Below are 14,253 nucleotides of genomic sequence, written 5' to 3'. Positions count from 1 at the left end.
TGTTAACAACGGAAGTAGATTTCTGCTACCGGAAGTAACCATCTAGACGATGTGGAAGTCGTTCGTGTGTCCCAGATCTGAGCTAAAACTGAGCACTACACTTGCCTGCGGGCAATCCTTCAGGTATATTTATGTCACTGTCACTTGTGAAGGTAATCATTTCAGAAAACCACAGGAGTAAAGGAACTTCCGTAAACTTGCCACTCTGTGCACACTCAATATGAAAGTATTTAGCTGATGCTCGCTGCCAAAGTGTCACATCGGTTATCTCCCCAGTAAGTCCGACTAATTATCTCCCCCTGGATGTGAAAATTGAGAAAATTCACGCTTTTCTTGTTCAGAAATCCCCAGTGTAGGGATTAAACACTCTGAAACAATGAATAACGTCAGTATGTTGAAAATGCTCGAAATTAATAACATTCTAACAATTTGTGACACACTTTCATGTTCACTTTCAAGGTAAAATGTGGTTGCTATGTATAGTAAATCTCATTCTCGAAGCATTTACAAGAGTTACAGAGTGAAGCAGCTCCAAATATGTACTGCAAGGAACATTTGCTACTGTTAACACATCCATTAAAACTTCCGTTGCATAAATCTAGGTCAACCAAGTAGTCTCTGACATTAACTAATCTGTTTTGAAACTCACCGAACCAGTCACACCTGCTCATGAAAAATAATAATATTTTCCGAGACTACACCATAGCAATTAGTGAGCTCGGCTTGCCTTGCTGCTTTGACAGAACTGACCATGAGGTAATGACCTTTTTCAGCGTGAATGCATGCAGATGTGTAGTCATTGAATTTTGTCTCGTGTAAGTATATCATTCTGATTAGCCACATCAGTCATGTCATTGAACAGATTACACAGATCAAGACGACGGCCAAATTTGGGTAGATTCTGAAAATGTAAGTTTGTGTGATTCCTCGGAACCTTTTTTTTGTTAGACCAAATGAAGATAAGATAGTTTGTAGGAATATGCGGGTAACCACAGTTGATGCTAGATGTAGCGGTCAGTGTTCCTTATCCGACACATTTGAGGTCGTTTCTCTCCATATCTCTCACAACTACATTCCTCAAATAAGAGTTATCTAATTTCACAACTAGGTAAAATGATCTCTAGAATGAACTACATTTGTTAGTTTGAGGATGATTTATGTTGTATACCCCCCCCCCCCCCCTCCCCCCCAATGAAGCGCTAAAAGGGGGAATACTGGAATCACCCTGCCTGTCCATCTGTCTGTAGTCACGACTATGTCCATGCATCTCCTCCCATACTACTGTGCCAATTTCAATGAATCTCACCATATATCTTGCCTGTCATTGGAAGTTGTGCATGTTTAGCTTTAATGGCAGGTAACTATTGTCATGATTACACCCATTTAGCAGTTTGCTTAGCAGTGCCTTTGGATGTATTCAGATTTTGTTCATGCTTCTCCTCCCAAACTACTGCACTGTTTGTGATGAAACAGCATACATGTACACCATCATCTAAACTTGTGCATTCTTAAGTTCATTGGAAATACACATTTAAGAGTTTGTGTAATAGTGCTGTGCCATTTATTAAGATTTAGTCTATGTAACATTTCCTACATGACTGAATCCGTTTCCATGAAACTTAGGATATATTTTTCCCTATAATATAATCTTGATATAGGATTAAGTTTAATTACAATGGGGTAATTATTTTCATAATTACTCCCTTTCAGGTACTCAGTACAATAATGAGTTTGCCTGTACACTCTAGTCTCTTCTGGGGGCCTCCGTGGCTTAGTTGGTTAGCGCACTAGCGCAGCGTAATGACCCAGGAGTCTCTCACCAATGAGGTCGCTGTGAGTTCAAGTTCAGCTCATGCTGGCTTCCTCTCCGGTCACACGTGGGAAGGTCTGCCAGCAACCTGCGGATGGTCGTGGGTTTCCCTCAGGCTGTGCCCTGTTTCCACCCACCATAATGCTGACCGCTGTCGTATGAGTGAAATATTCTTGAGTACGGCAGAAAACACCAATCAAATAAATAAATAAACTCTAGTCTCTTCTGAATTTTACAATTCTCCCTTCAAACAGGATGTACCAGTAGTGCAATCAGTACACACAACGATTGGCTCATGAAAAAATCTATGTGAAGCCAAACTAAGCATTATTACTTCCTGTCATTTCTTTTAAGGTTTTCTTAGGTTTCTTTTATTTGTGGAAGTGTTGGACAAAGGAAGATGGGTATTTCGGACACAAGGATTGTAGTTTAGAGTGCCTTTGGGTAGCGTAAACTTTGCGTTTTTCTAATGAAGGAGAGATGTGTGCAGTTTCCTGAAACTTGTCCTTGTAAATTGAAAATCCAAAGAAAATTGCACTTGTATTATGATGTTCATCACATAACCGTTAACTAAACATTATGTCATTCCAGCATTGTAGCGTAATTCTAAATATAGGCCCACTTTAAAAGAAAAGACAACAAATAATACAACCCGAGGTATTTTAAGGAAAGAGTGTTGGAAACAAACATTTAAGGTCATAGACATTTTTACTGTTGTGCATGGTGACTCTATAAATCAACTTTAAATCAGTAATTCTTATGAGGCCACGAGATGTGCCATGTTAGAGCAAACAGCATCGTGGCGTTGTGTCATTCGTACATAACATACACAATTTTGAAAGACAGAAAACAGTTCAGGTGACATAAGCAGAAATAGCTGTGTCCACAGGTAAGAGAAATAACTTGATTGATTGAAACCGATAACATGGTGGTGCTTTTGATTGTCTCAATGTGCCCAGTTTCGTTTATTTTGATTCTCATTACCTTGGTTGTGCAAAATCACAAAATGAAGAGTAATACGTTTTAAATTTCCCTGGGGATACTTTATTGATGCATACATTCATTAGGTCTAGTGTTGTATTTTCTTTTAACATCCTGTGAATGGGTCAGTGTATTGGAGTCAGTTGACTAAACCATGAATTACATTTTTCAATAGATGGAGAGAAAAAAATCCTGGTGAGTGGATTGGAGTGTTGGCTGGGAGAGTGTGGCTGCTATCACAAGATGATGATCAGATATATTTCAAAACATTTGGAAACTCAATACGACAGGACAAGCCCTTGTCAAATGTTGGAAGAAAAAGGCAAACAAAAGCTAACCTTAACACCGCTTTAAGTGACAAAGGAGTCAGTTCAATTCCTGAAGATAATGTTTGCACTGCAGCAGAAAAAGAGACTTTACGGGACTATTTTCAGCTTTCTGTCAGCTTAGTGGAGCTGTACAACTCTTGGTCGAAGAGTGATCTTAATTTCCATCAGACAGCTAGAAATTTTGATGGAATCCGTATGTTACGACAAGATCCGGTGGAAAACCTCTTCTCTTTTATTTGTTCCTCAAACAATCATATTTCAAGAATCAGTCAGATGGTTGAGCGACTCTGTCAGACTTACGGTGATAAAATCATTGATGTTGATGGCTATTCATTTCATGCCTTTCCATCTGTCAAACCACTAGCATCAGATGATGTTGAGCAGGAGTTACGTGCCCTTGGATTTGGATATAGAGCCAAGTATATCAACCAGACAGCCAAGCATATAATGCAGTATCATGATGAGAACTGGTTATATAGTCTAAGATCTCTTCCTTACAAGGAAACAAAAACAGAACTAATGAAGCTTTGTGGAGTTGGAGCAAAGGTTGGTGATTTATTGATTTTTAGTTTTAAATGGTAACATCTTATTCAAGATTAACGCTCCGGCACTTTCATTTGGAGATGTAACAATGTAATGACACAAACTGTAATAAGATTACAGGGCATAACCCAATTGTACTCAAGGGGCCAATATTTGGACCCACAAATGTCCCCACTGAAGGCTGATTTTCCGAAGTATATAATTTTCAGATATGCACACCTCTATTGTACTGTGTGAACACTGGGAGTAAGGTACACCATGAGAAGTGAGGCTTTGTGTGTTTTAATTTTGGGTACCTTACATATACATTCACAAGAGTCTGGAATGTGACCTATGTTAAGTGCAATGGCATGAATATAGACAGCAGATACAGCTTACCAAGTTTGTCAGGTGAAGAGCAGTGTTTCTTCTGGTCTTTATATGGTATTCACCTCTAAACTGGACTACTGCTGCACAGGTGAAGTACCCAATGAAATGAATAAATAAACTGCGAGAGAAGATATACCTGTAGCTGCATCTTAGTTGAAGTGAATGATGTGTGCAATGTTAATATTCTGCGGTAGGCGTTATGAAGCATCTACCCTAATTCCTTAACCTTTCGCATATAAAAGAGTTACTTTTAGTGCAATTTAGGCACATTTATAATTTGATTTTGGAGACAAAACAATGATGGTTGGATTGGCCAAATTCAAGGCTTCACAAAGAGTATAATTTTATCAGTCTACGCAGAGTAATGTGTTCAGAATATATCTGAATAAACACCTTGCAAACTTGCAAAAAAGTTAATAATTACAGTAGCTGGTGTTCATATATGATATGAAAAATGATATGAGATTGTAATAGTGCTGCTTCACTAGAATAACACCATGCCAATAACACCGACTGTATGGTTCATAACACCCACCACAGAATTTAATCATTGAAATACATTAAACTCTTTAAGAAAAATATAAATAAAATAAAATTTTTTAAGGTGTTCATCAGATACTATACTTAAACTTAGAACTATACTTAATTGTTGTTTTTTTTTAGCTGTCTTTCACTGTAATGATTGGTTTACATCCTACTGTTCAGCTGTTTATACTACCTTGATGTTTCAGGTGGCCGACTGTGTATGTCTGATGTCTCTGGATAAAGCAGAGGCTGTTCCCGTGGATACCCATGTGTGGCAGATAGCTGCCAGGGACTACATGCCCAAACTGAAGCAGGCCAAGAGCCTCACAGACAAGCTGTATGGGGAAATAGGTGGGTGTGTATCTTGATCAGCCTTCTGTGATTATCAGTGTAATGCACAAAGCTGTAACAGGGCCGTCCCTTGACCTAGGAGGCCACATGTTCGAATCCAACTCTTGGCTGCAGTTTTAAGTCAGAAGGTTTGTCAATACTTGGCGAAGGTCGGGGGTTTAGTGTGCCGTCTCCGGTTTCGGATGCTCATTAATCTGATTTCTGCCATCTAAGTGAAAACTTTTTGAACACAGTGTGAAACACCAAGCTGAGAAGTGGTACCACCATGTGTTTGAAACCTTTGCTGTATGGATTATCAACTATGGATTTTTAGTGTTTTCTCTCAATACCTTCTTGGCGTTGAAATATGATGCACATCGTTTGTCGTAATACATTTACTGAATATCGCACTTAAAAGACAGTATAGTAAGAATAAACCAGGCAGAGCCCGGTGAAAAATCACGACCATCTGCAAGTTGTTGGCTGACCATCTTAAGTAAGTTAGATCCAGTTATAATGCTTGACTGTTTTAACTGCAGGAGACCATTTTAGGGGACTGTGGGGAGACTACGCTGGATGGGCACATTCAGTAAGTGATAAAGAACAACTTGTACTCCTGTTTTCTCCCACAATAATGTTGATCGCTGTTGTATACATGAAATATTTTGCAGTACTGCGTAAAACACCAATGAATTAAGTAAATTATTCTGGCCAAACTGCCTTACCAGGCGTCTGCTTTGCCTTATTCGGCTTCACTCATGGGATATTTTTGCATCACATCATATACTGCCAAAAGATTTATTCTTGTATTCTTGTTCTTGCAGTACAGATTTAGTGGTGTTATGCTTATACTCCGTAAATCTGTTTGAAACAATGGTATAAGTTTTGGTCTGTAATTTGTTGTTAAAAATACAATATTTCTCTAAGGACACTAGAAGCCCTTTTAATGCCTATATCAGGTGACCTTTGATATTTCCATATCTGTTTTTTAGACATATAGACCGAACCATCAAATTATTAGTCGCGGCACCTGAGGGACTATGGGTGTGAACCCCAAAAACAATTTTCTGTTCTTCTTTCAAAACAGGTCATTGTACTGAATTGAAACTATATAGATGGCTTCACTAGTTTCATTGACATGGCTACATGTGTTATGCTGAAAGGTTAAACTGATAAACTAGGTAGATGGTTTCACCGTGATGAGTTACACAAAGTTTTAGCTTTTCCATTCAATTTCAGCAAACTTTTGGAAGGTTTTTCTCGGATTTTGACATAGCTCCATGTATTATTCTGACAGCTCAAACTAGTAAGGGACATGTATTACAAAAGCAACTCTTCCCAAATGCTTGTTTTCCTTGATGACCAGAAATTAATTTAATGCGAGATGTAGAGAGTGTTCAAAATGGCCAGCCACTGTATTGTTTACTAGTAGATGATTTCCACACGTACTAACTCTTATATCAGTCTTGCTTTTGATTGCAGGTGCTCTTCACAGCAGACTTAAAACAGTTTAAAGAGGAAAAATCTTCAGAGAAACTGGTGAGTTTTGTGTTAAGACCTATTACCTAATGATTAGTTCCACTAGGTTCATTTTTCTTAATCTGTATTCCTGCAGAAGTGGAGGGAGCCATTTTCATTTAGTTCTACCCATCTGTCCGAAGTCATGCTCTGGTTTCCATGCAGTAGGTGCTCCAAATACTGCCCAGTGTTGATAAAATGTTCTGCTCAGGCTGTAACTGGATTCTTTTTACGGCCACAGCTAAACATGTAGGCTTGAATACAGGTCTCTCTTTTGCAGCCGAGGCTTTAAGTCATGAGGCTTTACCTCACAAAGATTCGTCTGCATTCAGTTCATTGAACAATTTTTCAGTGTTTGACAGTAAAAAACATTGAACTATATTTCATCTGAAATTTGGTATGTAAAAATGCTCTTCTAGAATCACATTTAGCTGTAATTATACGTTTTATGCCAACCCGTAAGTTTTTCTGATAAGAAATTCAGCTTAATAGAAATCTTTTAAGTGGCATATAAGGCGGATGAATCAAGTAAAACATGTCACTTGAAAAATGCTAAACTTTAGGTGAATTACAGAAAATAAATACCTTGATTGCTGAACTAACTTACACTCAGATGAAAGTTGCAGTGGATCTGTCAAGGCGTCCTTTCTTCTGTGAAGTTATCGAAGGCAGCAATTCATGTTTTCATTTCAATTTTCAGACTGAAAAGAAATGTCAAGGAAAGCGAAAGGTGGAAAGTGATAGTTTTTTGACTAGGAAAGGCAAGAAAAAAGTGAAGTAATAGAACCTGCTGGAGTACAGGTTTTGTAAAGGAATGATTACACAGTGCCCATTCCTGTTGTTCCATCAGTGATCATCCTCCAGTGGAAAATTCTTTGTTGTTTGTCATACTCAAGAATTCCTTTAATTATGTGGTGGTGGTCAGTTTTGTGATTGGAGGAAACCACAATGCAAGGCGTAAACCACCAACCTTTGGCAAGTTATTGATGAAATTTCCTACAGGAGGCATGTGCAGACATGCACACCATATTGATGGAAGACAAGTGGTGTCCAATGAAGACAGACTGAGCCATTTATTGTCAGCAAGCTAGGCCTCAAGAACAGATCTCCTGCCCAAGGTCGGGAATCAAGGAAAATCTTGTGTGAAGTGTTCCTATGGCACATCTACGATTAATATCATACTGATACTGTGTAAGTAATTAACTCAAGACAATATTTTACAGAAAATCCAATTTTTTAAACGCATGAAACGGGTATAGCAGGTATGTAGATGTACATCAACTGAACGTAATAAATCATTTTTGTAGTTTTAGGAAAAGGATTAGTCTTTATCCATTAAAAATGTACTTCAGTGCCAAAGTTGTGGCTGTACTCTACAATATCTTGTTTATATGCTTTACGAATACAAAACTTCTGGTTTTACTACACCACCTGGAAATGATCATAGCTTGAACTGTATAGCTTGTAGTGCAGTATCTCTTATGTCATCAATATCACATGTAAATAAATGATTTAATATTTTTTAATACTGACTTTAGTTTTGTGTAATAGCAGACATGTTTTTTGAGTAAATTTTACCAGCATTCAATGTACAGCCTGGGATGCAAAACCAGGAAAGGTTGGATTTGTTCAGATACTGTTTAATAACACTTGAAAATGCAATACCAGCCTTACTAAAAAGCTTAAATAGTCTTGCCCTCCAGATGTCAAATGCTGGTAGATCCAGTTCTGAAGCATGTTTGATAAATACTGCAATGCTTTTATAGACAATTACAAATGAAAATTATAATGTCTAAAAATGTTTAAATTTCTGTAAAACTGGTAAATAGTAAACAATTCTAGCACAAAGAATATGAATGTCTGTTAAAGTAAAAGACAGCACCTGACTAATGTTTACGTCCACTGAAAGACCATTCAAAGTATCTTAAGCTGGCATTAAATATTGTTTTAGATTTTTTTCAAGTCTGTATAAGTTTAGTGAAACTTCGTCTTGACACAGCTTCAGCGCGTCTCCATTATCAACATCAAGTTTACTTTAGCTCCCTAACATGAAGTTGTTTTCTGTATTATAGAAGTAGAAGTAGCCTATGGCAAATAAAAGTTGTGGACTTTCGTGATGAAGGTCCAAGTGATAAATAGCTTTCTCGGAAACTGAACATACTACAAGGATATTTCTCATATTGTTGATAGAGTAAACCTGCTATATCACTTACAGTTTAAGTAGCCTGCACATGCACGGCCCCGTTCGGGTCATTTGTGCAGTATTGACATTTTGTTCTACATGTTACTCGGTGAAATCTCATTAAAATAATAAAGTATGATACCTTTTAGAAAGCTTGAGAATCCTGCTTTCAATTGAAAGATGTTTTAGTCAGGTGCTGTCTTGTCCTTTAAGAACTTAAATGTACATGTAAATTAAAAGTCTTGCATGTATAGTAAAATCTTGATTGTATCAACATAGTTCTGGGTTGCACATATACATGTACTAAATGTCATTTTCATACAAAAACACACACACCAGTGTGCATGATTTGTATTGGGAAGAGTTTCCACAACAATAGGAAAAAGAAATGTAAACTGTCTAAATATCTGAAAGACTTCTGTGTTGTCTGTGTGATAGGAAGGACACCTCCTTAAAAGATAAACAGTACTTGTACTTATGCCATGTTTTAATAATGGTGACACCTGTCGGAGCGCTGGTTCCTCCAAACGATGTAAATTTCAACGCAAAACTGTTTGTGCTCTAATTGGAAAACGGCCTTAAAATGCTCCAAGGTTTCCACTTCTTACATTGACTGTAGTCATAACCAAATGTCACCTCATGAATCACCTCATTATTATGAAAATTATGCAGGGTATCACTAGTGATACCAGCACGTTTCAAAATCAACATTACACATGGAAAGTGTTTCAAAAGCATGGTGAGCAGGGTTTAATTTTACACAGCACTCAAAAATCTAAAGTGCACTTATCTATCATGGCAGCCTTAATATGTCTACAGTGTTACGTGTGCATACTGCGACAGGTGATTGTGAAACTTGGCCTTGCTCAAACAGTCAAACATTTGGTGTTATAGGCCAGTAACGGCACAAGATTTTACAAACACCTGTATTATCATGATCCAATCGAGCAGATCAACACCAACTAGCTTGCCTTACCTTTATGGTTAACATCGAAAATGCTTTTTGTGTCTTTGGAAATAGAACTGTATACTTTTAAACAGGTTGAGCAGATGAAAACTGGCTATTATGTCTGGGACAGTCATCAGTTTGATGACATACAGGGTAAATAGGGAAATATGCAGGTGTATTACAAAATGAAGCTGCATAGAGAGAGCAAAGACTACACAGAGGCTGTCTTATAAAAGCAGTCCGAACATTGTCTCTGTGGCAAAACTATTTTGACTATAAAAACATGACAGGCTCTGAGTACCTGTCAGCTTTCATCAGAGACAACTCGCGGCTGTCTAGAATCTGTACTATATGTTTACAAAAGCCATATGCTCCTTCCCACTCCACTTTATGGGTAGAGGAAACACACAATGTACACTTAAACGAAAAGAAAGGAGCAGCGGCTCCATTCCATGTACCGAGGTGTTTACAACATACATAAGTCCCTTCCCTCTCCCGCTTCCTTTTAATAGTTATACTGAACATTTGGATACAATCAGTAAAGTCTATTCACCATGTAACACTAAAGCCCAAGGAAACTGGCTAGACCACAAACAAACAAGAACACTGACACACCCACTTACAGACCAGTGCAATATCAAGATGTTCCCTTTCCATTCACCAGGGCTATAACAATATTCGGACATATCTATATGACAACCTCCTAAATGCTCTCTTTACACTGCTTTTCATTTTGCTCTAGTACTCTTCAGCATCCTCTTCTACATCCCCCTCAGCGGAGTCCACGCCTACTTCCTCGTAGTCCTTCTCCAGAGCAGCCAGATCTTCACGTGCTTCTGCGAACTCTCCCTCCTCCATACCCTCTCCAACGTACCAGTGGACGAAGGCACGTTTGGCGTACATCAGGTCAAACTTGTGATCAAGACGAGCCCAAGCCTCAGCAATGGCTGTCGTGTTGCTCAACATACAGACAGCACGCTGGACTTTGGCCAGGTCACCACCGGGCACAGCTGTTGGGGGCTGGTAGTTGATGCCAACCTTGAAACCAGTGGGGCACCAGTCCACGAACTGGATGGTTCTCTTGGTCTTGATGGTAGCAATAGCAGCATTGACATCTTTAGGAACAACATCGCCTCTGTAGAGCATGCAGCAAGCCATGTACTTACCATGGCGCGGGTCACACTTCACCATCTGATTGGATGGCTCGAAACAAGCGCTTGTGATCTCTGCCACAGAGAGCTGCTCATGGTACGCCTTCTCAGCTGATATCACGGGAGCATAGGTGACTAGGGGGAAGTGGATGCGAGGATACGGGACAAGGTTAGTCTGGAATTCTGTCAGATCAACATTCAAGGCACCGTCAAATCGCAGAGAGGCTGTGATGGAGCTGACGATCTGACCAATCAGACGATTCAAGTTGGTGTACGAGGGACGATCAATATCCAGGTTTCTGCGGCAGATGTCATAGATGGCTTCGTTGTCGACCATGAAGGCACAGTCTGAGTGCTCCAGGGTGGTATGGGTGGTCAGGATGGAGTTGTAGGGCTCAACTACAGCTGTAGAGACCTTAACACAAAAACATTGTCACTTTGATCAACCACATTCACGGATATAATGTTTAATGAAAAAATGAACATATATAAACATGTCGTTACACTGAAACAAAGACAAGTCAATATTTTACATAAACCCTATAATTACAATACTTACATATTACAATACATGAAAAAGCATAACCTCAAACACGAACACACATGACATGACGTAAAGCTATGAAAAGCGCTTAATTTAGTTCACGAGTTTCCAAGTCAGGTACCAAGGTATAACCTACCTGAGGCGCTGGGTAAATAGCAAACTCTAGTTTGGATTTCTTCCCATAATCTACAGACAGCCTTTCCATGAGGAGAGATGCAAACCCTGAGCCAGTGCCTCCCCCAAAACTATGGAAGATCAGAAAGCCCTGCAGACCTGTGCACTGATCAGACTGAAATACAAGAACAAGGAAATACAGATATCAATATGATCAAATCAGAGTGGTGTTAGAGAAAGAGAAAAAATATAAACAAATAAATACATTTATAAGTAAAAATGTTAATAATTTTCACTATTTGCTTAAGAAGTTTCTATACACAGGACAAGATCCTTAAGCCTATGAACTGCAAAAGTGAAACTGAAACCAATGTGAAAAGCTGCTGCAAACACCGACTGTGGATTCAAGAGCTTGTTTACAGCAGACTGCCTCTTTTCATAGTGAAAGTAACCATCTTAAGCTCTGTTCGTGTCATCATGCACACTCATAAAAGACATACAAAACTGTTCCACGTACCTCAATCAAGAATATGTTAATTCTAGTTTCAGCTTGTTTTATTTATTTATTTGCTCTGTGTTTTATGCTGTACTCAACTTGAAGAATATTTCACTTGCTTGTATGACGGCAACCAGCATAATGGTTGGAGGAAAAAGGGCAGATCCAGTTCCAGTTTTTCAGTACAGAATGAAATGAATTTATTTTACATTTACTTCCTACCCTTGTTGATTCCTCAACCTTAACAACATTCATCTCTGTTTCACTATCTTTCAGAAAAAAGATTATTCTTTTTATTTTCATTTCAGACCTGTAGAACAATTTCCTGACAAGTATGAGGCAAAGGCCCCTTGCTATTTACTAATACATGTATATGTGATTCAGTCCTGAAGCCTTTACCAATTTTCTGATCCTGTCCAGCACTAGGTCAACAATCTCTTTGCCTATGGTGTAGTGACCCCGGGCATAGTTATTGGCTGCATCCTCTTTACCTGTGATAAGCTGCTCAGGATGAAACAGTTGTCTGTAAGGGCCAGCTCGCACTTCATCTAAAACATAAGACATGTCAGCGTTAACTCTAGGGCATGACAGGATCTGTCAATATGGTATATGTACAAAATCAAATAAATATATTTATATCTTAAAAAAATGTCTTTTCTTCCCAAAAATTCAATTGAAAAACTTGAAAGCTAAAACTTTACTGAACCTTATAGACTTTTTTTTACATGAAAGGGCTCACCCATGTATTCTTGAATTTAACCTTGCATACATGATAAAATTTGTAACTAACCAATAAATTGTTGATGATGACCATTTCATCTTACGTGAAGTTCATAGATTATAACACTAAACTTCACTGAATCACTAAGTATATTTGAGATTTGAGTTTAAAGACAAATTGTAATGGAGTCAAACTTTTTCTTACCACCAACTTCTGAAATGTATGATCAACAGGATTGGAGCTTAGGGTAGGGGAGTTGAGATAATGATTGACATTGTACATTACATGTCCTAATGCACAGCACGACAAAAAACGTGAAAAGATGAGAAAAATAAAATATCACATTTCAAAGCTTCTGTTTATCCTCTCAATTTCTGAGGGGAGGTGGGCAAGATATTTATGTTATGGTAAATACGTATAAAAATTTGTACATGTACTGTATGCACTCTGTTGCATCCTTACCTACAACAGTGGGCTCCAGGTCAACGAAGACAGCTCTAGGAACATGTTTTCCTGCTCCAGTCTCACTGAAGAACGTGTTGAAGGAGTCGTCCCCTCCTCCAGGAGTGTAATCACTTGGCATCTGACCATTGGGCTGGATGCCATGCTCTAGACAGTACAGTTCCCAGCAGGCATTCCCAATCTGGACCCCAGCCTGTCCAACATGGACACTGATGCACTCTCTCTGGAAAACAAAACAACGATAAAACTGTCTTTCCACCAAATTCAAGAATATTTTATTTTTTCTGAACTTTCAAAAAAGTTTAATGCAAAACTTGACAAACCATTGTATCCTTCAAAAGTCAAGCTCTTTTTCTAAATGACATGTTATTTATCCTTAGAAGGCAAATCAGAGTGGGGCAAAAATATATTCATGCACCTTGAAGTTTAAATATAAGGGGATAAGGAGGATGGAGTGCCAGTTCGTATGCAATTTCTTATTTTTTAGCAATGAAGTGTATGCCACTGACCAATTGCACAGGTTCAAATCAGCATCTCTACGGATCCTAGGCCTACTCATGTTAAATATAGCGTTAAAAATCCTTATGCCACTACTGCTGCTGCCGTGTTCCAAAAGGCTCAGCAATATCACAATAATTTGAGATTATGCACTGCCTTTAAGTTATTTTAACATTCAACAACACGATTAAATGACAATAATGCATGTAGCATAAATTAATATCTCTTTTTTTCCAACTCTCTTGTAGCGCTGCCACGTTGTGGTTACGATAAGCAGACATCTTGGAAAAACACAAAAGGTAGAAATGTCTGAACGGAAAAGTGGCAAAGAAACCCGACAATACTCTTCAACAGGGTCCGTATCTAAGATGCTTTAATTACTTACCATTATCTCGTTCAGCAATCAACTAAATAAAGCAGATACACAGGGAGGCTGTGTTAAAACCGGCTAGAGATATTGCTAGAGACGAGCGACGTATTCCCTTACAAATCTCCAGGCGCGTTGCTTCTGCCAAGTTCACCTTGGCGAAGTTAAGACGAAACAGATTTCGACTGCTCATCATCGACCTAAATACTTCAGTAACCTTGGTTACCGGGACGTCAGACTCAATCTTTTGGCAGCTAGCCTCGAAATGCTATTCGAACTCGAAAAACGCAGATGTCAACACGAGGATCAGTTTCGTAAAGCTATAATTTGTCAATTAACAGCTGATCAAGTTTTGTAGCAGACG

General features: G+C 38.6%; 2 protein-coding genes across 2 annotated transcripts; one reads left to right on the top strand and one right to left on the bottom strand.

The window, feature by feature from the left end:
- The first annotated feature begins 37 nt into the window (after window positions 1-37).
- On the top strand, window positions 38-7,931 carry LOC135480181 (N-glycosylase/DNA lyase-like). Its single transcript, XM_064759947.1, has 6 exons — window positions 38-123; window positions 2,967-3,666; window positions 4,764-4,908; window positions 5,427-5,476; window positions 6,370-6,426; window positions 7,106-7,931. Exons 1-6 carry the CDS (start codon window positions 50-52, stop codon window positions 7,184-7,186), a joined length of 1,107 nt encoding a protein of 368 aa, XP_064616017.1. The 5' UTR covers window positions 38-49; the 3' UTR covers window positions 7,187-7,931.
- On the bottom strand, window positions 7,621-14,236 carry LOC135480180 (tubulin alpha chain, testis-specific-like). The gene is made up of 5 exons (XM_064759946.1): window positions 13,908-14,236; window positions 13,025-13,247; window positions 12,241-12,389; window positions 11,368-11,520; window positions 7,621-11,102 (listed from the first exon to the last, which is right to left on the bottom strand). Exons 1-5 carry the CDS (start codon window positions 13,908-13,910, stop codon window positions 10,275-10,277), a joined length of 1,356 nt encoding a protein of 451 aa, XP_064616016.1. The 5' UTR covers window positions 13,911-14,236; the 3' UTR covers window positions 7,621-10,274.
- Between the last annotated feature and the right edge of the window lie 17 nt (window positions 14,237-14,253).

Source organism: Liolophura sinensis, chromosome 13 (assembly GCF_032854445.1).
Source record: "Liolophura sinensis isolate JHLJ2023 chromosome 13, CUHK_Ljap_v2, whole genome shotgun sequence".
NCBI classification, from domain to species: Eukaryota; Metazoa; Mollusca; class Polyplacophora; order Chitonida; family Chitonidae; genus Liolophura; species Liolophura sinensis.
Note: the sequence above shows the minus strand (reverse complement) of the source record. Positions and strands in the feature narration are given on the sequence as shown.